Source organism: Dipodomys ordii, unplaced genomic scaffold (assembly GCF_000151885.1).
Source record: "Dipodomys ordii isolate 6190 unplaced genomic scaffold, Dord_2.0 Scaffold76, whole genome shotgun sequence".
NCBI lineage: Eukaryota > Metazoa > Chordata > Mammalia > Rodentia > Heteromyidae > Dipodomys > Dipodomys ordii.
The window spans coordinates 5,735,302-5,760,694 of NW_012267292.1; the positions used below are offsets into that span (position 1 = coordinate 5,735,302).

General features: G+C 39.1%; 1 protein-coding gene across 2 annotated transcripts in view; it reads right to left on the minus strand.

The window, feature by feature from the left end:
• Creb5 (cAMP responsive element binding protein 5) overlaps positions 1–25,393 on the minus strand; it is a 407,169-nt gene that overhangs the window by 86,709 nt on the left and 295,067 nt on the right. For both annotated transcript variants that reach the window (XM_013024414.1, XM_013024413.1), the window contains one exon: positions 16,402–16,512. In XM_013024414.1, the coding sequence (XP_012879868.1) occupies positions 16,402–16,512 (111 nt within the window). The remainder of the gene's footprint in view (positions 1–16,401; positions 16,513–25,393) is intronic.

Genomic DNA, 25,393 nt, shown 5'->3' on the forward strand with positions numbered 1-25,393 from the left:
TCTAGCCCTTTAAGAAATTTTATTTTGAGATAAGGTCTAGCAAAGTTGATGGGCTGGCTTTGAATTTGCTATTTTTGTCTCAATCTCCTGAGTAGCTGGGATTACACTATGCCAGGTAGTGGCCAGGTAGCATTTTAATGCTGGTTTCCCTAGCATCTCTAGATTTCAGCTTGCTCTGTTCTCCCTGGAAAACCAACCCCTCCAACCCTCAGATTGCCTTCTACTAGTGCTTTTGCATGGAAATTTCAGTGATGGTGGGAATATTCTTCTCTAGCCCGCTTAATAACAGCAGTCACACATGTGTGAGTTTATCATACTTGGCTTTATCAATATTTATCACACTGCACACTATACTTAGTCATTTATGTGGATATCTAATTCCCCTAATTCCTAAAGGTTTGAATTTGTATATTATTTATAGTTACATTTCCAAAATGCTCCATTGCTGTGTTCGAGGTTGTATTTATCACGTCAACTTGGCTTTTCATTCTTGAGACGCTAGCTACTGGACACATGTACTTGAAATTGTGGCTAGTGTAATTCAGAACTGAATTTTAAATATTATTTTATTGTAATGAAATTAGAATTTAAATAGCCATATGTGGACAGAGGCTACCATCTTGGAAAATACAGGACCTTAACTCAGCTGAGAAGTCAGCAAGAGGGCCCACCACCATCAATGTGAAGGTAGGTGGGACATTTCCTTTGTTTTTGGCTTTACCTATTTGTCTGATTCTCCTATGAGAGTGTAAATTATCCTAAAGGCTTGGATTTACATCTATTAGTTGTCTAAGAACAAAGCATAAATTGGCATTCTAAAAGTGTTCAGTAAAGACTGCTCTGAGTGAAAGCCTGAGTGAATGACTGATTGCTCAGTGGACTACTAGAAACATTTCTTTATAGTAAATCCACAAAACAGATATTTTGGAACAAAGTGAACTAAGAGATTAATGGTGATGATGTGACAAATTGTCTAAGGAGCATATGAAGCTCTTAAGCTTATCTTTCTTTACAAACTCAAACTCTTGTCTTTTGCTTAACTGGAATTTAGGAACAACTCCTTGTAGATTCTTCTGGTCATGAAGTCATGACTCTGTCTAGATTTTTTTTCTGTAAGCAAATTCCCAGGAGACAAGCTCACTGCAATGATGGACTGAGATACATATGCTTTCTGCTATGATCCCATGTTCTCACATGCCCCATACTGATCTACAGAACAGCTGGACTCATTCATCACATTGAAAATAATTGGGTTTTCACACTCTATTATCATGGGTATGGTTGTTCCAAAGGACTTGCTGGCAAAGAGTCTTCATAACCATGTCCTATGGATCCAACTGTCTCCATTCAAGCATCTGGGGACCTCTATTCCTTTTGCTAACATTTCTTCCAAATGCTCTTGCATAGCGTAAGTGAAGTTTCCAACCTGATTATGAATAATATGAGGTATTTTGCAAAAAAAATCAAAATAAATAAATGCTCAAGTTGGCATACCAGTATTTTTGTCTTTATATGGTACATAGTTGAATCTCAGGCTCACATATATTAAGAATATTTGTGTAAGTTAGAATGATTTGTACAGATAATAAAAGTCTATTTTAAGCAATGGAATTTAATATATATTTCTCAGTGAACTTTTGGTCTTCAGCATAATTTTTCCCTAATATTTTAACATTAAAATGTTTAGTGGTATAAATATTTTTATTCCTATGTTCATGAACTAACAAGCTATAAAATAGCAACATGTGTTTTAAATTTGAAAAAAACACTGCACCGAACTGTGTTTTCTAAAATGTCTTTGACTATTTGAAAAAAAATATGAGTCATCTTCACTTTTCTGGATTTCAATTGATTGGCAAATTCAGAATAACAGCTGTCTGGCTCCCATGGGTTTCTATATCCACATCTCTGTAAAGGGCATAGGAACTGAGTGTGTTAGCCAAAATAGGACTTGAATTCTAGAGCTGATATTTTATAACATTTTTGCTAAACGATCTCTGGTTTTCACAATTTTCTCTTGAGACTATATATTTTGTCTAAGAATATTTTACACTGTAAATTAAGACAGTAAAAGAGAAGTATCTTTGAGGCAGGAAAACAAAAGAAGGAAGAAAAGCATGGAGAGAAAGAAATTGCTATGTGTCTAATGATTTCCCTATATTGCCTCATTTAATTTTTACAATGCCTTTATAAAGAAAAGCTCTATAGATCTCCCCATTCTACAGATAGGAAAATGATGAAGCAGCCAGGTCAGGCAACCAGGAACTGAAGCCAGGCTGTCTGGTTCTAATGATCATTTGTTCTAGCCAGTTTTTTTTTTTTATCCTGCTTCTCAAAGACAAAAATTTAAAAAAAATTAAAAGTATAAGTAGCTTGAATTCAGAGTCTAAACATTGTCCCTTTGCTTTTTCACCCAAGATCAGTCAGTGCTCTACCACTTGTACCACACCTCCACTTCTGGCTTTTTGTTGGTTAATTGGACATAAGAATCACACAAACTTTGAACCACGATCTTCAGATCTCAGCTTCAGCTAGGATGATAGCCACTGGTGCCCAGCTCATCTCACTTTTAATTCCTTGAAGAACAGTGGTTCTCAAAAGAGGATCACTTGATAGTCTATGTGAATGATAATATATGTGAATGATAGTCTATGTGAAAATTTTTCATAGATTAAAATAGGAGCTAGGAGCTAATGTTACTATTAATGACAAAAAGAGTTAGGGTTTCAAATATTAGAAAATAACCCTCTTTAAACGATTTTTAAATAGGGATACTGGTGGACCCATTGCAACAATGAGATGTACAAATCGTTATGTCGAAAAACGAACTTTACAACTTTGGCAAGGGACGGGTAGGGCGGGGGAGATGTGAAGGGATGGGAAGGGGAAACAAAGGAGGAGGCAACAATGCTTGTAAAAAAAAAAAGTACTCATCTTGCCCATATAATTGTAACCCCTCTGTATGGTATTTTCACAATAAAAAAAAAGAAAAGAACCCTCAAATCCTATGGCATGTAGTAATTTGAACCACTTCTAGGGTAGAGATTTAAATTGTGTCCTCTACTCCAGAGTGAAACAGGGCAGTCAATTTGGCCCTTTATCTAACTTCTTCGTTTGGGGCCATGGAAGCAGAAAAATTATGTGCTATATGTAGATGTTTGGGAAATCACAACGGAAACCATAAAAACTCCTCAGAAAATATTGGAAAATGAGACAAGGAGAGGGGAAAAGAAAAAGGGGAAAGGGAGGGGAGGGGAGAGAGAGAGAGAGAGAGAGATCATATTAAATGAAGTATAGGTCCCATGCAATAATTAGTATATGTCTAGGATAATCTTACCAGATGAGCAGAATAGCTCAATAGCTATGTACATATGACTATATAAGATGATGCAAAGTGAAATGAACTCCAAGACATGGAGACAAGAGATTTTCTTTGTTGTTGTTGTTGTTTTTAGTGTACTATGTGATTTTTTGTTTCTTTTGTATGTTCTTCACCCTATGGTATTACTCCTGTTGTCACTGTATTTAATTTGGGTACCCTGGTATTGTATATATGTTTATTTGAATTAGGGAAGGGAAGGGGAACAACAGAATAGTGAGACAAAGGACAATGGGGAAAACGATGCCAATGCAATATACCTAAGACAATATGTTGGAAATGATCTTTACAACTTGGGGGTGGGGTGGGTGGAAGGAAAGTAGGAGAAAAATGAGGGAAGGGGTTACAAGTTTGACAATAAATGTGCTCATTCCTGACTTATATAACTGTAACCCCTCTGTACATCACCTTAACAACAAAAAAAGACATAAGAAGGACTGAAAGAGGAAGACTGGAAACTGATGGATAAATATTAGTTGAGTCATTGGAAGCAAGTGATCATGCAGATTTTGTTATTGTTGTTTGTGAGGGCAAAGAAATTGAACCCAATTCTTTGCACATGCTAGACAAACATGACACCATTCATTACATCTTCAGTTTGTCATACTTCTTTTTTCTTAAGTTTTTTATTGTGAAAATACTGTATAGAGGGGTTACAGTTACATGAGCAAGGTAATGAGTACATTTCTTATCAAGCATTGTTGCCTTCTCCTTTGATTTTCCCCTTACCATCCCTTCCCTCCCTCCTCCACAACTACGCCCCACACCGAAATCGTAAAGTTCATTTTTCAACATAGTGTTTTGTACATCTCATTGTTACAATGGGTCAACTGGTATCCCTATTTAAACATTTTGTTTTTTCCCTTCTTCTCCCCAAATTATACCGACATCAAATACAATGAAAACAGGGGTTATACCGTGGGGGAGGAACATACAAAGCAACAAAAATATCACATGGTACCTTATAATAACTAGTATATGTCTGGGACAAGTAGAAAAGATCAAAAGCTATGTACATATGACCAGATAAGATGAAGTTAAGCAAAATGAACCCCAAGATAAGGACACAAGTGGTTTCTTTCTTGCTATTGTCATACTTCTTTTAGGTTAACTAAAACAGACATCAAACATGGAGAGTTACATCTTTCCAAGGATTGCTATGCATGTGGGCTCTAGGGGTTTTATTTGGTTGTTGTTTTTGTTGTTGCTATTGTTGTTATTTGTGCCAATCCTGAGGTTTGAACTCAGGTCCTGGCTATTTCATAGCTTTTATCACTGAAGGCTAACACTTTACCACTTAAGCCACAGCTCCAAGTTCCGACTTTTTGGTGGTTAATTGGAGATAAGAGTCTTATGGACTTTTCTGTCCCTGCAGATTTTAATCTGTGATCACCAGATCTCATCATCTTGAGTGGTTAGGATTACAGACCGAGCTACCAGTGTCTGGCAGAATTTGGGCTCTGTTGCAAAGGGTGAATTTCAGATCCTTGATCAGCCATTTTCTACCTGCATGATCTCAGGCATTATCCTCTACATCAGTTTGTTTGCCTGTAAAAATGAGGACAGCTACCATGGAGAATTAAATTAGATGATAAATATAAAGGTACAGGCTACATATATCTCACCAGATCCTTACCACACGGGAAGCATATAGTATTATGGCTCAGAATCAACATTCAGTGTAGATTCTATATTATTATATAATTAGTAATTCATACTCAACATTCAACAGATTGGGATTTTATGCCAATTATGACAGGTATTCAGAATCCTGCCTTCAGAGAGCCAGACAATGGTAAGGGGTTAACAGGACTTCACTTACCTTTATGATAATCAACATCACCCCATGAGAATTAAGCTATTTGTATTTCCTGTCTATTTTTCTTGTTTCAGAATGAATTCAGTCTCATATAGTCCTCCAGGGATGATGATAAATTTTGACTAACATAAATCCATATATTTACACAGTGACTAGTAAATGGAAAATGTTCAGAAATTGATTTGTCAAAAATGGGATAAAAGCAGGAGTCATATAATCCTACTCAGGTCCTTGTGTATGACATCAGCACATATTTTTGGTGTACTTCATAAATATCTAAATAAACAAAAGCTTAGTTAGATAAACACATGTGGAAGAACCACATTAATATTCCTGAGGAAGCCAAGAGTTGTGCAATATATACGTTTAATAAGTACAAATTAAAAACTTTCAGATTAGGGAGGGAAAAATCCCAACATTCTGCTTCCAAGCAAAATTTAAAAAATGGTATAACAACCACAAAATTCTCCTCCTCCCCCATACACAAAAACAGAAAACTATTAAACATAGTTAGCCTTAGAGAGTAAAAGTATATTTAGTAAAGTAAGATAGTAAAGCTTGTTAATGAATAAGAATTTAAAACATGCAGCCATAGACAGCCTGCTCTATTATCACTAGTTTCTTGAATTCAGATATCCATCCTACATCAGGAACATTGCTTTTTGTTACACGAGAGGCTGGGGCAGAAAGATTCTTTGAGTCCAGGAGAGCAAGACCATCTTGAGCAATGTAGTGAGACTTTATATAACAAACAAATAAGGTTGTGAGAGTGGAGGAGATAGGAAGGGAGCAGTGAGAATTGCCTTAAAGCATGGAGAATGGGCACTGGGCATGGAGCTCAGTGGTAAAGCAGACAAGGCCCTAGCTTGGCTTCCTGCACATAAATAAATAAATAAATGGCAAAGTAGAGCAGATTATCTTAGAAGGGAATGAAGTGGCCAAACACATTGTAAATGATATCCAACATTATAGATGAACAACATGGGCAAAGATTTAGTGCTTAACACTTCCTGAAAATACTCAGAAGCAGATACTCTCCCGTAAATTGTAAGAACTTCAAAAGTATGCAGTCTTTTAAATTTCTTACTCTCTTTGCCTTGTTAATCCTAATTCTGAAACTCTCCTACAGTAACAATAAAAGGCATATTTGGACAGTTTCAGATCAATTGTTTTCTTTTAATAATCAAGGGAATATTTCTAGAAAGAAAATTCTAGAACTGAAAATAATGCAAAGTCAATTTGTGATGTGTTATATCTGAGATAAATTACATCATCCTTAAAGTGTTCTTAAAAGACAATAATAAGACAAAATGCTCACAATATGAAAAAAGGAAAAACATAGATTATAAACTATGGGAGCCACCTACACACAACCAAATATTTCTCTCCCACTAGATTTTCATAGGTCCTAGAAGCTTTAAGAACCCATCATTTGAGTTAAAATCCTATCCTCTCTCCAAAAGTACAACAAATAAAACAGCCCATAAAGGATGGCATATTAAATAGCTATACCAGTCTATTGATAAACATTTCATGGTCATTTAGGTTGTTCAGAGAGATGTTAAGCTGGAGACATGGAATAGAATGAATCCCTCTCAGGGCTTTTGCAGGTGGGTGCTGAGACAGGTATGTGGACAATGGCAATGTTATTGAGTTCCAAGAAGATGAGAGAAGCCAGCGGCAAATGAAGTCTACTCTAGTAGAAAGCATGGCTTTTCCTACCTGGGGGAACACGAAAAGGGTTTCCAAGAAGGTACTTAGAGAGAGAGAGATTTTGACAAAGAGAGGGCAGAGTTCACAGAGGCTTCTGGGAGGTCCTATAGGAATGGTGATCCAGATGTTTTAAACTGTGTGGAGAAGGGTCTGGAAGTGATAGGAAATGAGGCTGAAGTCTCCAGTGCCTTTGAAACACAGTTGTGGTGTATCTCTGTGTTGGATGCCCAAAGAGAAAAGAATGTTCCAAAAGAGGGTGTAATGTAAACACTTTACAACTCTGGAACTTTACCCAAGTGTGTTCTTTACCTCAGATCCTAAGCTCTATATTGAAATCAGGATTCTGAGTTGCCTGGAACATGAGGCCACAGGTGAATGGAAATCTCATCCTTAAACACACTGTCAGTTCTGGTGACTGTGCATAGTTTCAAAATGAAAACAAAACAAAACAAAACTGTTGTGTTCTTTTTATTTGGGGGGGCTTTTTTTTTCTGAGAACCTGAAGATAATTGTAATGCATGCTAAGGCAAATACAGGAATCAAGTACTCTCCAAGTAGCTTTTCAAATTAACAGGATAAAAAGAGGATAAAAAATACCAATAGGAAATATGTACTATCTGTTAAATTAAAAGCTGGGTTATTTCTTCTGTTTTTTTTTTAAGAAAATAAAACCCCTAAGCTTTGCTATTCACACTTATGCCAAAGCTTCCACCTTCTCAAAAGAGACGGAATTTCTCACCAATTTTTGGTTCTCACTACATAAAAACCAAATCAAGGCAAAACCATTATCCAGAAGTGCACAGAAAACTTTCATTATTTGTTGTGTTGGCACAAATCTTGAAAAGTGTTAAGCTACATACATTTCAAGAAAGAGATCAGAACATACCCTATAAAGCAGAGCTTCCCTTTAACAAAATCCCCACCCCTCCCCCGTCCCCAGCTTTTCTGACATAAGTGGAACTTATTTACACAACATTCCAAAGCAGACAGGGTCACACGTGTGTGCACACGAACACAAATACAAAGGGAAGGCACACCCAAAAACTTTGAGAGGGGTTGTTCCTAACCAGATCATGTGCACTTTACTTGCCCAAATGCATCTGTCTGGCTTCAGGCTCAGGAACATTAAACTAACACAAAAACAAGACACAGCAATGCGCGTGCTGGGCTGGATGACAGAGGCAGTGAGCAAATATTGGGATTGTGTTTCACCTATTGCCATGGTGACCAGAACAGGGTGGATACTGGCAGAAAGTGAAAGAAATAAAAACTGGGAAGACAATGATTCCTAGGAGAATGACTGAGTGTGTACATAAGGATCCAGTTGTGAGGACTGGAGAAGAGAGTCTGGGGAAGAGATAGGATCTTCATAAAATCTATTTTGATACACCTTTGTGCTTGTGTGGCCAGGGGGCTCAGATCAGCCGTACTCCACACGCAGGGTGGTACAGAGTTCCAAAAGCCCAAGCAAGATTCACACAAGAAGACAGTGAATCTTAGTGGAGGCAAAATCAAGGCAATTGCTACTAGATGTTGAGATGAACTACTCTGCATGTAGTCATACGTTGTCTGGAAAATAAAAATAGCAATGTCATGACATGACCACAAGTCTCATGAAAAATCAGAACCCATTCATTCCAGCGATCACATAGAGCACTTCAATTATCAGTTGGCGTAAAATGGGAGAACTGTCTCCCCCATATAATCTGTCTCACTAATCAAATTCTGCATGCATACACACACACACACACACACACACACACACACACACACACACACACACACACAATCCTTCAAGAAACAGTTTCCTTAGAAAACGGCCACACAGAAGCCAGCAGATGAATGTCCATGTAAATTTTTGACAAGTTTATGGGGGTGAAGTTCTATAAACATGGAAATTGAGAATCTGGGGTCTAATTCCCTTTCCTCTTCTTCTAATTAGTTTGTGGCCTTTGACAAGTCATTTACTTGAGCTTCAGGCCTTTGTTTCTCAAAGGAATGGATTTTCCTAAAATAATCCTCATCCCTCTTTCCTATTTTGTAATTTAGTCTTTGATGATCTCAAAATTCTTGTTGTCAAGAAAAATGCAATCAAATGTATAATCTCACAGCAGTTCTATAAAAACTTATTCTGTTCATTGGAAATGTAAGCAAGTGGCTATTAGGTCTTCTCTTATCAATGATATGGTTTACATTTGATTAGAACAGTGACATGACATTCCTATAGTCAGTTTTCTAAGGTAAAGTGAGCAAAATAAAATGCCAAAGTCAGATGAAAAGTCCTACTTTCAAGCAATAGAAGGAAGGTAGAATTTCTGATAACTCTTAGTGATGCTGCTTTTAGATCTTTGTGTAACTAGATACAAGCTCAGCTCCTCAAATCTAACCCTTGTGTTGCCTGTACAGATATAGAGATAAATTTTTTCCAGTATTTAGGTGATGAGGTGTAGAAAACTTAGTAAGAATAAGCTAGGAGGTTGAGCTATATTTTTATGCCAAGTTATATTTTTATGAAGCCCCACTTTTATACATAAAGTTACCATGGGAATACCAGGGATGGAATGATAAAGTAAACCAGGGGAAAGAATAAAAAACTTGAGTGAGCTCAGGGCCTAGTGATATCACTTTGTGATGCAGGAAAAGTAATTTCTGTTGTCTAGAAAATGGGATAGTACTATTTTCCTGGTACTCTTTCAGGGTTGTAAGTTTCCAGAGACAAGCTTGCAAAGTGCTCTTGAATATATACTAAACTCATAGTGATCCCAGGACAAAAGGCCATGCCCAGATCCTCATACCAATACCCTATTTTCCATGCTATGCATGTTCCCAAGTTACTCAGCCTCTCAGTGTGTATGCTTTGAAAAACGAGATGAAGAATAGTCACAGGACTAGATGAAAAAATATTATAAGATACTTCGCATAGTTCCTGCTACATACCTAAGTGCTTACTTAATATAGATAGCAACTATTTTCTATCATGGTACTCTGAGAAGGCAAATTATTTATACAATGGAACAGGTTGAGCTGAGTGTCAGAGGTTCACACCTTTCAGGAGGATGACATCTGAGGATCCTGGTTCAAAGCAAGCCTGGGCAAGAAAATCCGTAAGACCCTTACCTCCAATAAACCACCAAAACTCTAGAAGTAGAGTTGTGGCTTAAGTGGTAGAGAACTAGCCTTGAGCAGAAAAGGCTTAGGTATACTTCCCAGGCCCTGATTTCAAGCCCCAGGACCAGTATATACACACTTTCTCTTTCTCTTTCTCTCTCTCTGTCTCTGTCTGTCTGTCTGTCTGTCTGTCTGTCTGTCTCTCTCTCTCTCTCTCTCTCTCTCACACACACACACACACACACAAACACAAACACAAAGAGACAGGCTGTATATATTAGTGGAAGTATAGATAGTTGTTCTTTTTATTGCTGCTGTTGTTTGTTGATCTCACATAATTGCTAATCCTTGGCCCTTTGCACAGTGTTTTCAGAGTAGTGAGGCGGGAGCTTTCTGGATTAAGTTGTCACCTCTAGTTTAGTCCATCATCATGTTTTGATTCCTAGCCACAGAGACACAAGGCCGCTAGCATGACTCAAAGTTCATGAGCACTTCCTTAGCGTCAATGGCACTTCCTGCCTAGCCACAAGCTTCTCCAGGCAAGGAGCCTGTTCATTCACAGGGTTTTTTATTCCTATGCTTTTAGGATATGAAACTAGGGATGATTAAAACAAGTAAAAGAGTCATGGAACTGCATTCTGAAAAGGGCCAGAGAGATGTTACCTGGAGACTGTCTTTTCATGGTAAAAACTTTCCAGGCAGGTCCATCTGGAGCCAAGCTTCTCTGTGATTTATCTATTGGACAGTGGGTGGCCAAGAGGACCGTAGGCAAATAGTCATTCAGCTCAATAATTAGGGAGGGAAAAAGCAAACACAAACACACCCAGGTTGACATTCAAAACAAAGTGAAAATTTAACCATGGTTTGCTCACTATACCACCCTAGTTTTTGTCTGCCAGTCTACGAGGAGAAAATCATGAGCCCAGAAGACGTCTTATTAGTAATTTTATCATTCCAGCCAGAAAAGGATAATCTGGGGTAGGAAATGGGAAGGCCCAAGTTGGGACCTAGCTCTGTGTTTAAACAATGGCTTAATCTCTCCTAAGTTTCAAGTCCTTGATGTCTTCATTTGTGAAAAGAGTTCTCTTTGTTCCTTCCACCTCCAAAAGACCAGTCTTTTTGCTTTCTTTTATTTTGTATATATTAATGTATATATTTTATTAATGTATATATTTATACACTTATTCAATTAGATACAAAACTAACTACAGCAAAGGTATTGACGATCAATGACCAAAGTATGGCATGACCAATCCAGCACAGTAGAAGAAAAATATCATCTGTATTGATTGCTCTCAGTTTCTAAGAGGACAATGACATTCCAACTTCTTTATTATTATTATTATTATTGTGAAAATACTGTACAGAGGGGTTACAATTACATGGGCAAGATAATGAGTTCATTTCTTATCAAGTATTGTAGCCTCCTCCTTTGTTTCCCCTGCCCATCCTTCCCCAACCTCCCATCCAACCCTCCTCCCCGCCCCCCACCAAAGTTGTAAACTTCTATTTCTCAAGGAATCCACTATTGTTATCCTCTCAGGAAAAAAAATGTGATGAACATCATTTGCAGATACCATTCAAAGAAATTAAACTGAGTCAGCTACTTATTATGGGTAGATTATTTAGCTTAGAATTTATCTAGTTTTCACTTTGATTCTTAGCCCTACCCTTGTCCCCAATGCACTCTATCCCAGCCCTCAACCTTACTAGGATTTGGTTCGTTACATCATTACTTACTACATTATTTTAACTCAACTCCAATTCAGCTTAATTTCAGTTCCACTCTTGGGGCTTTTCATAGTTCAAGGAGCCTACATGACACAAAGATTCTTTTCAAGAACCTTCCAACTAATCAAGTAAAGGGATGCACATGTAGGCCAAGAAAAATGGAGGCACAGTATGTTAGATGAGGCAGAAGTGGGAACATAGTATGTTGGGTGCGGAAGTGGCAGAACTGAGCCAGTTAGTGAGGCTACAGAGTTCTGGGCATACCAAGTGTAAAGTTTCATGTCTCCAGATCTTTTCCAGAGTATCTGCAAAAAGCGTAAAATATTCTTTCTGTCCCTGTTCCCAATTTATAGATAAGCTAGAAGAACTTCACTTAGCCCAATAGGTACAGATAATGTAACCAAAAATCTTTGTTCCTGGGCCTTGCGCTGATTGCCTTTTCTAAGTGATATGCCATTATGTGAAGAGTTCAAGCCTCTCAGACTCTCTGATGTATAGAGAGGACAAAGCTATTGCCATGGTGCTGTTTGAGGACAGTTACATCAAGTCCCACATGCCTTCTTCCCAGTATTGGTTCTCTCTCATCCTCACTAACCCTGTCCAAACTGAAGGGAAAATCTTACAGAATAGTCAGAACCCCCTGAGAATAGTCATCCTTCATCTAAATCAGTTTTTGTATTTTAGTAGGGACAACATCCATCCACCTCTACTGTTTATTCAGCTTCCAGACTTACTACTGACTTCTTTAAAACAAGCACCTCTTTCAAAACTAGGCAGCAACTGGTCTAATTCTCACTATAAGAAATGAACAGCTCTATGTAACTTTGATAACATGGTTCTCACATTACTCTAATGCCATTCGGAGGTTTTAGTTTTGTTTTTTGTTTTTTGGGTTTTTTTGGGGTCCGGTCATGGGGCCTGAACTCTGGGCTTAGGCACTGTCCCTCAGCTCTTCAGCTCAAGGTTAGCATTCTACCACTTGAGCCACAGCGCCACTTCCAGCTTTATTCTTTTTGCTTATGTGGTGCTGAGGAATCGAACCCAGGGCCTCAGGCATGCAAAGCAAGCACTCTACCCCTGAGCCACATTCCCAGCTGATATTGAGGCTTAATCTCAAGACCTTGCACTACTGTTGGTGTTTTTGCTCAAAGCTGATGCTCTATTACTTGGGTCATACCTCCATTTCTAGCTTTTTGCAGGTTAATTGGAGATAAAAGAGTCTTTTGTATTTGTCTGCCTGAGCTGGCGGCACACCGTGATCCTCAGATCTCAGCTTCCTGAGTAACTAGTATTACAGGTGTGAATGGGCTTCTTTGCACCTGGCCAGAGCCATTCTATACCAAAGAACATGTCCCAGAGTGGTCTGCCAGTCTCCCATCCTCTCTTTGTCCCTCTTCCCGTTTCTGTTGACCCATCCTTCTCCTTCCTTCACTTTTACATTTGAATGCTAAAAATGTCCACCAGGTAGCAGTGAAGTTTTTATTTCTTCTTCTAGGAAACCCCATTTCTTCCTAGGATACCCAGTCCCTAAGAATCTGAAAGATTCTTGTAGTTTAGGTGGTGAGAAAGATTGAAGCCTCTCAGAGATTGGAGTCTGCTCTAACCCCTAAATAAAACCCAATGTGCGAGTATGCACTTGTACCATTGTAAATCCAAGTGTCCATGGGCTTAATTCTAGAATCTATAAGGAATCACAATTAGTCAGAATTATGATTAAAAAATAGTTGGGACTACACCTTGAAATGAATTAAATATATTTAATTAAAAGATTAGCTCCTATTTTTCTTAATTTAGCATATCTCAGATCAATACATTTGAGAACTTGCTATGAATACCCAGTTCTGCTCTCTCCCAAAGAAGAAATGATGGATTTGCGACCAAGAAGGCACAAGCATTCTAATGGGAAATCCATGATCAGAGTGCCTTGAAGGAAATTGTACATTGAAAGCAATCCTGTGTTAAGCTTCTGTCTCCCTCCAATAACTCCAAGTTTCACCAGAGATTCCGAATGATGGCTTTTGTCAAGAGCCAAGAGGGAGTTTGAAATGAACACTGACACAGAGTCCCCAAGAGAGTTAGGCTGCAGGGTTTGGTGTGGGCAACACAGCCCTCCCTGCTTCCTTCCCCCCTCCAGCTCTCTGGTTACTTGTATGCTTGAGAACACACCCTGCTGAGTGCATTCATCACAATAGCCCATGTGTGACCTTAGGAAAAGTCCTTGAAAACAGTGAAATAAGAGTCTCAGTTGAAATCTGGAATCCATTCCAATCTTACACAGGAAGAAAATTAGGCATAGAACAACAAAGCCCATAGTTCAGAGAAACCTGGGAAGGCTCTGGCTGACATTAAAATCATGGAAGAATTTTTTTTCTTTCACGACTTTGTATTTCATAAAAGCTTTTCATCTGAGCAGCCTAAAAGCTGCTAGAAAATACTGCATGGTTAATAGATGGCAATAACTGTTTCTCTGGCGAAAAAAGCAAGCAGAGTAAGAAAGGATATGTTGAGTGACATATTAAAATTCACTTACTTAACATTTTTTCAAAGCTACTAAGTAAATGCTATCCTTCCAAATGTAAGTGGCCAGTACTACTATTTCCCCCTATGGGTTAATGTATTGGTAATAACAGGGGCAGTAGAAGTGGGAGCTGGGGGCAGAGAGTGTAGCTGTATTCCCTGAACCCTAGCTCTGTGATGGAGTTAATTAGCCTAGACACCAGGGGCCTGGAAATATTTATTCACTCAGAACATGAATCAGCAGAGCATGGTGCTTGCTCAGTGGATTTAACACAGCATGCATCTGAGGGGTGACACTATTTTTGTTAAGTGTAGATCAGTTCCCTTTTGTTTCAAGTTGCATTATTCATTACACATTTGTCATATCATATGATTTATTTCATGCACATAAATAATTACAAACCTATACTACCTTTCCTTCTTTGCTTGCAAGAAGAGAGACAGGACATTTCTGAGTGGAAGCATAAAAATCTAGGGGAAATCAGTTGGCAGACACATGCAGCTTGGAATTGTGTTTTAGAATCCATCTAAAGTCATCTGGAATAGCCTTAGAAAGGAATACAGACCCGAAGCAAATAAGAAAATTCAAGAATGATCCAGCTAGGGTTTTAGGCCTCAGTCTCAGCCCCAGCCAACTTATTCCTATGTGTGAAGAACTTTGTTTTTTCTTAAGTACCTTCACAGATCATTTTTTAAAATTCATATATTAAAAAAAGGTAAATGGCATTACTTTAGTCTCCAAAACAGATGCCAGTTTGAACTTTATTCTGCCAGCAAGTATTTGGTTTGGCTCTGTGAAGCTTGAGTTGAAAAAATATTTGCCGATTCCAAAAAGATTTAACGAGCTTTGCTGCAGATGTTGGTGCCATCTGGCACGTCACCGGGGTTGTGGCACAGCAGAGAGAGCTCTCATGACCACAGATTTCATTTCCCCAGGCTAGCCAACACAGGGAGTTCAGTAGATCCCTTGGGTCAAGAAGCCGCCTGTCAATGGAGGGAAGTTTTCAAAAAGAAAGGGACAAAAGCCTCATGGACATTGAAAAGGAAGTTATCAGGCTCACTCCATCCCTGTGTCAGAATTAAGCGGCTGACTTTGAGACCATAGATAGGTAAATGACATCTTTCACCCATCCTTCACCCACAGACCATCCCTAATGCTGCCAGTCAGTGAATTAGATGCATCTCCAACCTCAGCCAATACCGTTCTTACATAGTACCAGAGACTAAAATGATTTGCTATACAATAGTCTGCAGTCATCTAATATTCTACAAATTGTGGTGTCCAAATTTTTAATCTGACTCAACTCTACTTCAAGTAACGCTGTTAAACAGTATCAGCAATATCCTTTTATCTTGCAAAGACAGACATACATTGTCTTTATTAACATGCAGATTATATATATATATTTAAAATAAGTTATATATATTATATATAATATATATTGTTATACACTATGAATGTATATTTAGATACATACATACATACACATTAATCTATCACTAGGATTGGGAAGACTGACCTCATTACACACAGGATCTGTTAAATGGTACTAAAGGTTGGTCACCTGAAGTTACAGCTTTCAGTTGCAATTGCAAGGAAAATAAGAATGCTTTGATCCTTTCAAATCATATCACATTTGACAAAGTATAACAAAAAACAAAGGCATAGTATTTCCTTAAGAATGTGTGGTTTGCTAATTAAAGATCTGTTTTAATAACACAGGGACAGGAAGAATGGCCCTGAAACTATAATTGCCTTGAAGAAAAAAGTCCCGGGGAATATTTTTGTTACGTCACATAATGAGCAAACATATATACACTTGGGCCTATCTCACCCAAATCCTATGGATCTCCCTTGACTGCCAAACATCACCTGCATTCACACTACATGTCAATCCAGTGCCTGGGGCATGATTATCTGATGCCAAGCGTCTGGAACGGTTTTCGTTAAAGAGAGCCAATCTCAGAATTGTTTTTCCAGGGGCTGTGGGGGGATGGGAGGGAGCAAGGTACTATGCACCAAGACAAAGATGACAAGAATATTCTCCCTGGCTTCACTGACATTTGGAGTCAGGATAGAAACCAAAAGAAAAACTCATGAAATAACAAAAGAATGATCACCACTGTTATTTACCATTTTGGCTTCGGAGTGCATTGGCTGGACTTGCGGAGAAGCACAGGGATTGCTGAGGTTGGGACCTTGCAGCCCCATGATGCTGGAGTTCACAGACATTTGTCTCTCCATCTAAGAGAAAGGAAAGCAGCAGAATCAGAAGTCCGAGAAAGGCAGCCAAGGCTACAGACACAGCTGTATTTCTCTTTCAAATGGAAACCAAATTTCTATTTGAAATTTTCTTTGCCCATTTTCACTTACCATTATCCATTTAATTTCCTCTTAGCATTTCTTGGAAAAACTGCGAATACCAGAGGTGTGGTAGAGGGTAAGCAATGCACTCGTGAGCCTTGAACCCAAGAACATTGAAGAACCATCTATAGCTGTGTGTTCTATAGAGGATTTCTCCATGCCCAACCATGTAGTCATGGTAGATCACCTCCACAAAATTACTAAATATTTTCCACTTAGGCATGTCAATTACCACTAATTGTGGCTATTTTATGGCTATAATGAGTAATATATGCAAAAATGTGAAAAGAATATATAGCAAATGGTTATTTTAGAATATCTTTGGCATTTTTGCCCACAATTTTATATAGTAAACATGAATCTTTTTGGCAATGAGAATAAGCAAAATTAGTCTTGAAAGCAACTCTGTCCAAAATGAAGGGCCTTTCTGTCCTTTTAACTCATTAACACAGTCAGAATGATTCAAGTGGGTATTTGGACGGCTGCCTCTAAACTATCATTATTTCCTCCTCCTCCTCCTGCTCCTCCTCCTCCTCCTCCTCTTTCTCCTCCTCCTCCTCCTCCTCGATTCTCCTCCCCTTCCTCCTCTACCTTCTCCTTTCTGTCTGTCTCCTCTTTCTTTCTTCTTTATCTTCCTTTCTCCTGCATGTGCTACTAGGAACTGAACTGAACTACCAGGACCACAAGTACTATACGAACCATCCTCCTAATCCTCTGAAGAAACAAAAGTCCCATGGTCTCCCTTATTTATAATAATTAGTATGCATCAAAAGCAATGTTAGCAGATGAGCAGAATAGCTCAATAGCTATGTTCATATGATCTTAATGATGCTAAGTGAAATGAACTCCAAGACATGGACACAAGGGGTTTTTCTTTGTTGTTTTTGTTTTCAATGTATCACATTATTTCTTTTTTGTTTTGTATTTCCCCCCCTATGGTTTATCCCCTTTTGTCATTGTATTTGATTTTGGTACCCTGGTATTGTAGGAAATGGAAAGGGAACAACAAAATGGTGAGACAAAGGACAAAGGGGGAACCAATGCAACTTCGATACTCACAAGACAATATGTTAGAAATGATCGGTACAATACGGGGGAGATGGGCAGGGGTGGAAGAAGAGGGAGAAAAAAGAGGGAAGAGGTAACAAGTTAAACAAGAAATGTAATCACTACCTTACTTATGTAATTATAACCCCTCTATACATCACCTTGACCAAAAAATTAAAATTAAAAAAATTGTTTTTGAGATTGGGTCTTGCTAACTTTCCCTGGCCTGGTTTCACACTCATTATCTCCTGCCTTGGCCTTCCAAATAGCTGGAATTACAGGGGGAATCATTACATCCAGTTTCTTTTTCATTCTCAATCTGGCCAAGGCTCTACATAGGTGCTATTTCAGGCCTCACAGAAAGGTTAAGATTTTGTTTAGGGGGGAAAAGGGCTGAGAGTTTTAGATCACACATGAACAACTAATTGTTCTCCTGCTGGCTTGACATTAGTCTAGAATTTACATCATTCCAATACCTGATCTGAAGACATTTTTATTTTCTTCAGGGTATTCTTCCTAAGAATAGGTTAAGTCTATCCTACCCCACATATTAAGAAACAGATACATTTTGGATTTCAGATGTGTTTGGATTTTGCATAGAATGAGATAACTTGGGGAGGGAACCCAAGTCTAAACATGAAACTCATTTTTGTTTTGTGTGTACCTTACATGCAGAGCCTGAAAGTAAGTTTGCACAGGATTTTTTAGTGCTTGAGCATTTTGAGTGCCAACTATCTCTTAAGATCAAAGGTAGGACTTTTCACTTCAGCATCTTTTTGGCCCCCAATAAGTTTTAGTAGAAATTTCAATTTTCAATAAATGAGGTAAAGTAATCTTAACACTAACACCATGTTGGCATCTGTTTCTTTAAAAGAAAATAGACACTACAATGGGAACATATTTCTATTTACAAAAGAATGGAAATAATAACAATGGTTGGAAATTACAGAGAATCAAGTGGTCTTGGAAAATACAGGGAATTGGTTATCAGTTCAGGTTCAATATATAGACTACTTAACTCTCACTAACAAGAGGAAAACTTGAGCGGGACCTTGGAGCTAAATGACCCTGAGTGATCCTTCCATTGTTACCAATCTACAACTGTGATTCTGTGTTCACCCTAAGCTGCATGTGTGTTATGTTAGTGTATGGATCTCTAGAAGTTACTAGCTAGAAACTTTCTCCAAACTGACTGGTGGCTATTCAGTCTGGCAGGGTATGGTCACAGGAAACTGTTTCAAGAGACAATAACAAGGACAAATTCTCTATGTGTTTTAGAGCACTTCAGTAAAACTTCACTGCCTTAATAATTAATTACTTCCATTTACTCCCTAAATCTCTAGGCTGTCTCCACAGTCTATTTTTAAAATCATTTTTTAAATGTGGTAAGATATACTTGACATAAAACTTACCGTTTTAACCAGTTTTAAGTGCCCTTAAGTACATCAAGTTCAAAGCATTAAGTATACATTCATGTACTCTAATTGTTAAGTCATGAAGAATTCAAGAGTTTCATTATTCCACAAAGAAAAAAAGGCATACTTAGCCAGGCACTAGTGGCTTATGCCTGTAATCCTAGCTACTCAGTAGGCTGAGATGTAAGGATTTCAGTTCAAAGACAGTGTGGGTAGAAAAGTGTATGAGATTCTTATGTACAGTTAAACACCAAGAAAAGCTGAAAGTGAAGATGTGGTCAAATGGGAGAGTGACATATGTGAGCATAAAAAAATCTAAAGGATAATGCCCAGGCAAGAGAGAGAGAGAGAGAGAGAGAGAGAGAGAGAGAGAGAGACAGAGGCAGAGACACACACAGAGAGAGAGAGAGAGAGACAGACAGACAGACAGAATTTCTACTCCCAAAGACTGAAGAGTAGAGGAAGCAGTATAGCATTTGCTCTCTTATTACAACTGGGGACATTCTTTGAGAAAGAAATCAAAGTCAAATGAGATTTTGCTTCTAGTCCAGAGTCTTCTAGGTTGCTAGCTATTCCTAGAGCTGTGAGTGGCTGGCTTGTAGCTGCTGAGTCCTCAGTCAACAATCCCGTCCATCTTTTGGATAAATTTTCATCTGTAACTCTTTTTGTCCAGTGACTCACAAAATACTGGTTCAAACAAGCTGATTTCTCTAATAAAGAAATTGCATTTTCCATTCCATCTCACCCCAGTAAGAGATGCCATCATCAAGAATATGAACAACAAGCCAGGCGCCGGTGGCTCACGCCTGTAATCCTAACTACTCAGAAGGCTGAGATCTGAGGATGGCGGTTCAAAGCCAACCCTGGCAGGAAACTCCGTGAAACTCTTATCTCCAATAAACCACCAGAAACCCAGAAGTGGTGCTGTAGTTCAAGTGGTAGAGTGCTAGCCTCGAGCTGAAGAGCTGAAGGACAGTGCCCAGACCCAGAGTTCAAGCTACATGACTGAACACACACAAAAAAAATATGAACAACAATGAATACTGGCAGAGAAGCATAAAAAAGAAATCCTACTACACTGTTGATAGAAATGTAAACTAGTACAACCATTCTGAAAGGAGGCTGGGTGTTCCTCAAAAAACTGGAACTATCCTATGATCCCAGTAATACCATTCTTTGGAATCTACCCAAAGGATTACAAGTCAGGATATGGCCAAAAAAATCTTGCATATGCATTGTTGCACTATTCACAATAGCCAAGTTATAGAAAGAGCCCAGATGCCTATAATGGATGAGTGGATCAAGAAAATGTGATATATAAATGGCTATATAGATAAACACACATATGTATATATGCACAAGTATACATATATATGAATATGTATATGTATATATGTGTGTGTATATATAATTGAATTTCATTCATTTATTGAAAAAATAATATTATGTTATTTGCAGGGAAATAGACAGGCCAAAGAAAAAATGTATGCTAAGTGAACTTAATCAGGCTCAGAGAAACAAATGGCACATATGTCCTCTCATATGTGGAAGTTAGATCTGCAACACAGACATACATGGTAACATACACAGGATTATATGCATATATATACAAACAAATTGACTAAAGGAAGAGTTCAATGGTAAAATGGTACAATTCCTCTAAACAACTACCAAACCATTTAACAAAATGAATACCTGGAAGCAGAAACATGTTTGAAGGGGGCAAAGAGGAGACACACAAAAACAGGGGGAAAGGGTGAGCAAATGCAGTCATTACATTGAATATATATTATGTAAAACTTGAATTACTTAACTTGAGGCTAGGGAAAGATGAGGAGAATAACAAAAGGGGTAACACTGATCAATAGACATTGCATTCATAGCCTGACTGCTAGCATTAAAACACGTTGAACAACTACTTAATAAAAATAAACACTTTTATATATTTGTATTTTTCATCATGCTGATGATGCATATAGATATAAAATGACAGCAAGCACTTCTCCAAAGCAAAGATCTGGTGTTTTACACTAACAAAGCACTCTCCAGACCATGATCTCAACATTTTATTTATTTTTGTATTTATGGTGGATAAAACTCGGGGCTTTGTAGATGCAAAGCAGAAGCTCTACGACTTGAACCCTGCCTCCAGCCCCTTTTTGCATCGGCTGTTTTCAAGGTTGTGGCTCACTTTATGCTCAGGTTGGCCTGGATGACAATCCTCTTACTTATGCTTTCCTGTGTTGCTGAGGATGACAGGTTCAAACCACTGTGCCCAAACATTGTGCTTCTCCAATAGCTGAGTCAACAGACATGTGCCATCACCCAACCATTGAGTGAAATGGAGTCTTGCGAATTTTCCCAAGGCTGCCCTCAAACCATGATCACCTAACTTCTGCTTCCCAAGCAGCTAGGATTACTGGTTTAAGCCACAACGCCCAGATCATTTGATTTTAATAAATCTGTGCTAGAATAAAGAAGTAGAGTGGCCTGCAGGCAGAAAGCTTAGGCAGTAGGTTTTAGCTCCCTGGGGCACAGTATAGTGGCAGAGGAGGAGTGCCCAGGCTCTGGTTCCCCAGCACCCCAAAAAACAGCAACGACACAACGACAACAAAACAGATAAAAGATTTTCTTTTCTTCACACATTACAGAATGAAAGATAGACCATTATGAGTTGCTGAGTTTTATGATGAATGTTATTATTTATCATTAAATTATTACAGCATGTGACTATTAACCTAAGAAATCACAAGCCAAAGAGAGAAATCCTTGAAGGCATTTACTGTCTCATTATTCCCATAGTACTTGGCATAAGCAGGTGCCCAACAAAAGTGTGTAGGTACACCTGGGAGCTGGTGGCTTGTGCTTGTAATAATTACTCAGGAGACTCAGAACAGGAGGCTGTTAGAAGTCATCCCAGTCGGGAAAATCCATGAGTCTCGTCTCCAATTGAGCACCAAGAAAGCTGTAGTGAAGCAGTGGTTCAAGTGGAGGAATGCCAACCTTGAGCAGAAAAGCTCAAGGACAGTGCCCATGCCCTGAGTTCAAGCCTCAAGTCTGGAAGGGAAAAAAAGTGTGTGGGGTGAAATAATATAATTTCACTTCAAACCTAGGCTTTGTGAAGAGTGTGTCCTGACAGCAGTCATTACAAAGCAGGAAGAATTTCACTTTCAGTGGGCACAACAGCTCACATTTTGTAATAACAGCTATCTAGAAGAAAGGAAGGAGGACTCCAAGTTGAGGACAGCCTAGGAAAAGTTAACATGAGTCTCGATCTGCAAAATAAAAGCAAGAACACTGGATGTGTGGTTTAACTTGTAGAATGTTTGCCTGGCAACGGCAAGGCCTTGAGTTTAATCCCCAGTACTCCCTGCTCTCTCCTTCACCCAAAGGAAATTAGGAACTCTATCTTCACCCAAAGACATTCTCAACTTTCATGCCTGGGATTCATGATTTCCACAGCAGGAACTGTAGGGGAAGAGGCTGCCCTGGACTGCATGGAATAACATAAACCACAGCATAAGCACGTATGATAAGAGAGTAAGGAAGAAAAGGCCTGAGTTTCCAGGGCATAGGACTCTTAGGAAAACTTCTTAGGTGTGTGGAGGGGGCGATGGTATTGGGGCTTGAATTCAGAGCTTAGAGCTCTCACTTGGTTTCCTCTACTCACTTGGTACTCTATCATTTAAGTTATGCCTGAACTTCCAGGTTTGGCTAGTTAATTTGGAGATAAGATTCTCTCCAATGTGTCCGTTCTGGTTGGCTTCAAACTATGATCCTCAGATCTCAGCCTCCTGAGTAGCTAGGATTACAGACATGAGCCACCCAGTGCCCAACTCTTCCTAAGGTTTCTATATTAATTTTCTCTAGTACATTAGTGTCACTTAAGACGCATGTTTCTCAAGCTCCACACTATCAAAATTTTACAGATAATTCCGTGTTGCTGTGAGAATGTCCTACATATTACAACGTGTCTCACATGATGATGTATGTAGCTAGGGGTTTGCTCACACTAGACCAGTAACACTCCAAACACAACTCACCAGAGTTGTGACGAACAATGGTGTCCCCTGATATTGCCAAACACCTGTAGTAGTCATTGAGTTTTGAGAACTGTTCCTCTAGACTGACATGTGTTGTCATGGCAGCTGTCCACATCAGAGATTCCTGGGAGGGTCACATCCCTCACTCTGTCTGCACTGTCTTTTGACCATACACTCAGGCATTACCAGCTGGTCAAGTGACAATCTTAGTCCTTGGGCATGACACATAGCTGAGCCAAACATAAAAGTACAGACTCCTTCCTTCTTTCCATTTCTTTCTTTTTTCTTCCTTCCTTCCTTCCTTCTTTCCTTCCTTCATTCCTTCTTCCTTCCTTCCTTCCTTCCTTCCCTCATTCCTTCCTTCCTTCCTTTCTTTCACTTTTCCTTCTTTTCTTTTTTTGAGAGAACATTTTGCTCTATGTCCTAGGTTGACCTTGAATTCACAATCCTCCTTGCCTCCGCCAACCAAGTGCTCTGATTACAAGTGTGTATGTATCACCATACCTAGCATGACATTTTTTTTCTTGGTAATGTGTTATTTTGGCCAACAAGGATTTAGAATCTAAATGAAGACTACTTGTGGCAGAGACCTCCATGTAACTGGAAGAAAACCAGGGACAATTGCATTGATGGTGCTGTTCTCCTTCATCTAAACAAGTCTAAGGATAATGCCACAGCTACTCAGCTTCAATTAATTAGCTTAATCCATTTATCCTCTAGCTTAAGATCTGATGACTGACTGATTCTAGCCTGGATCACCCAGTACTGGTAGCAGGTAGGTCCATATGCATGAGTCTACAAGTTCTCCATGCCCCAGCAAGCCCTTAAGTAAATGAGAAAGCTGCTCACCAGGGATGAGTTGGGCTACTAGGCATGAGGTGAGGTGTGAGTTACTGCCACAACTCCTCCCCCACACATGGAGTGACATTAGACAACTCCATTCAAGTGAGGACATTAAGAATTACTGCTACCATATCTCCCTAGGCTGGCTGAGATCAGAATGACCTAACAGTGTTAGCCATTTCTTTGAATGTTAGAATAGACTGTAAGTTCTTGTTAATCTGGTGTGGGAAGGTTTTGACAGAATTGTTATCCTATCCATCTCCAGTGACTTTGTGACTTTGTGATAAGCAACCAGGTTCACCAGAGCATACGGCCATGAGGACGAGGAAGATGTAAAGGGACAGGCCCCATGGCTGGAAAGGAGGGGCTCCCTCACAGGACTCCCCACTAGTCTTCTTCATTTATCTAGTGTTTTCAGAGGGGTAGAGTATAATATATTGTGATTCCAATTAGAGATTCAAGAGTTAGACTACTTGGATTTCAATCACCACTCCATCATCTACTAGCTGTGTAACCTAAATGCAGTTACTGAGTGTCTCTGTCTTATACTGTAAAATCAGTATAATACCAGTGTTCACCTCATTGGTTTGTCATGAAGGTGAAGGAGAGAGTATATCTGTCATTGAGGAGTTAAATTGGATTTGAGCTGGGCACTGGCCTGTAATCCTAGCTACAAAGGAAGCTGACATCTAAGATCTAGGTTCAAAGCTAGCCTGGCCAGAAAAGCCCTTCAGATTCTTAACTCCAGCTAACCAGCAAAAAGCCAGAAGTGAAAGTGTGGCTCACATAGGTGATAGTCAACCTTGGGCAGAAAAAGCTAAATAAAAGTGTGAGGCCCTGAGTTCAAGCTCTAGTACCAGGGGCTTGAAAAAAAGGAAAAAGAAGGAAGGAAGAAAGGAAGGAAGGAAGGAAGGAAGGAAGGAAGGAAGGAAGGAAGGAAGGAAGGAAGGAGTGAATGAGGAGTTGTGGCAGGAACTCACACCTTACCTCACACTGAGTAGTTCAACTCACCCTGAGTGAGCAATTTTCTCATTCAGTTAAGGGCATGCTGGGAAATGGAGAATGTGTGGACTCACGCAGATAGACCTGCCTGCTACCAAGTCTGGGTGATCCAGGCCGGAATCAGTCATCAGATATTAAGCTGAGGATGGATAATGCTGGTTAATTGAAGCTGAGTAGCTGTGGCATTATCCATAGACTTGTTTAGATGGAGAACAGTGCCATCAATGCGATTGTCCCTGGTTTTCTTCCAGGAAGGGAGGGCTGTGGGCAAGCTTTGGAACCAGAATTCTTGAGTTCAAATGTAGCTGCTTTCTTCAATTGTTAAAACCTCACTTCCCATTCCAAAGATGTGGAGAGCAATAGATCCAGGTCACAGGAGTGGGTTGATAATGTGCTCATAGGTTACCAGCC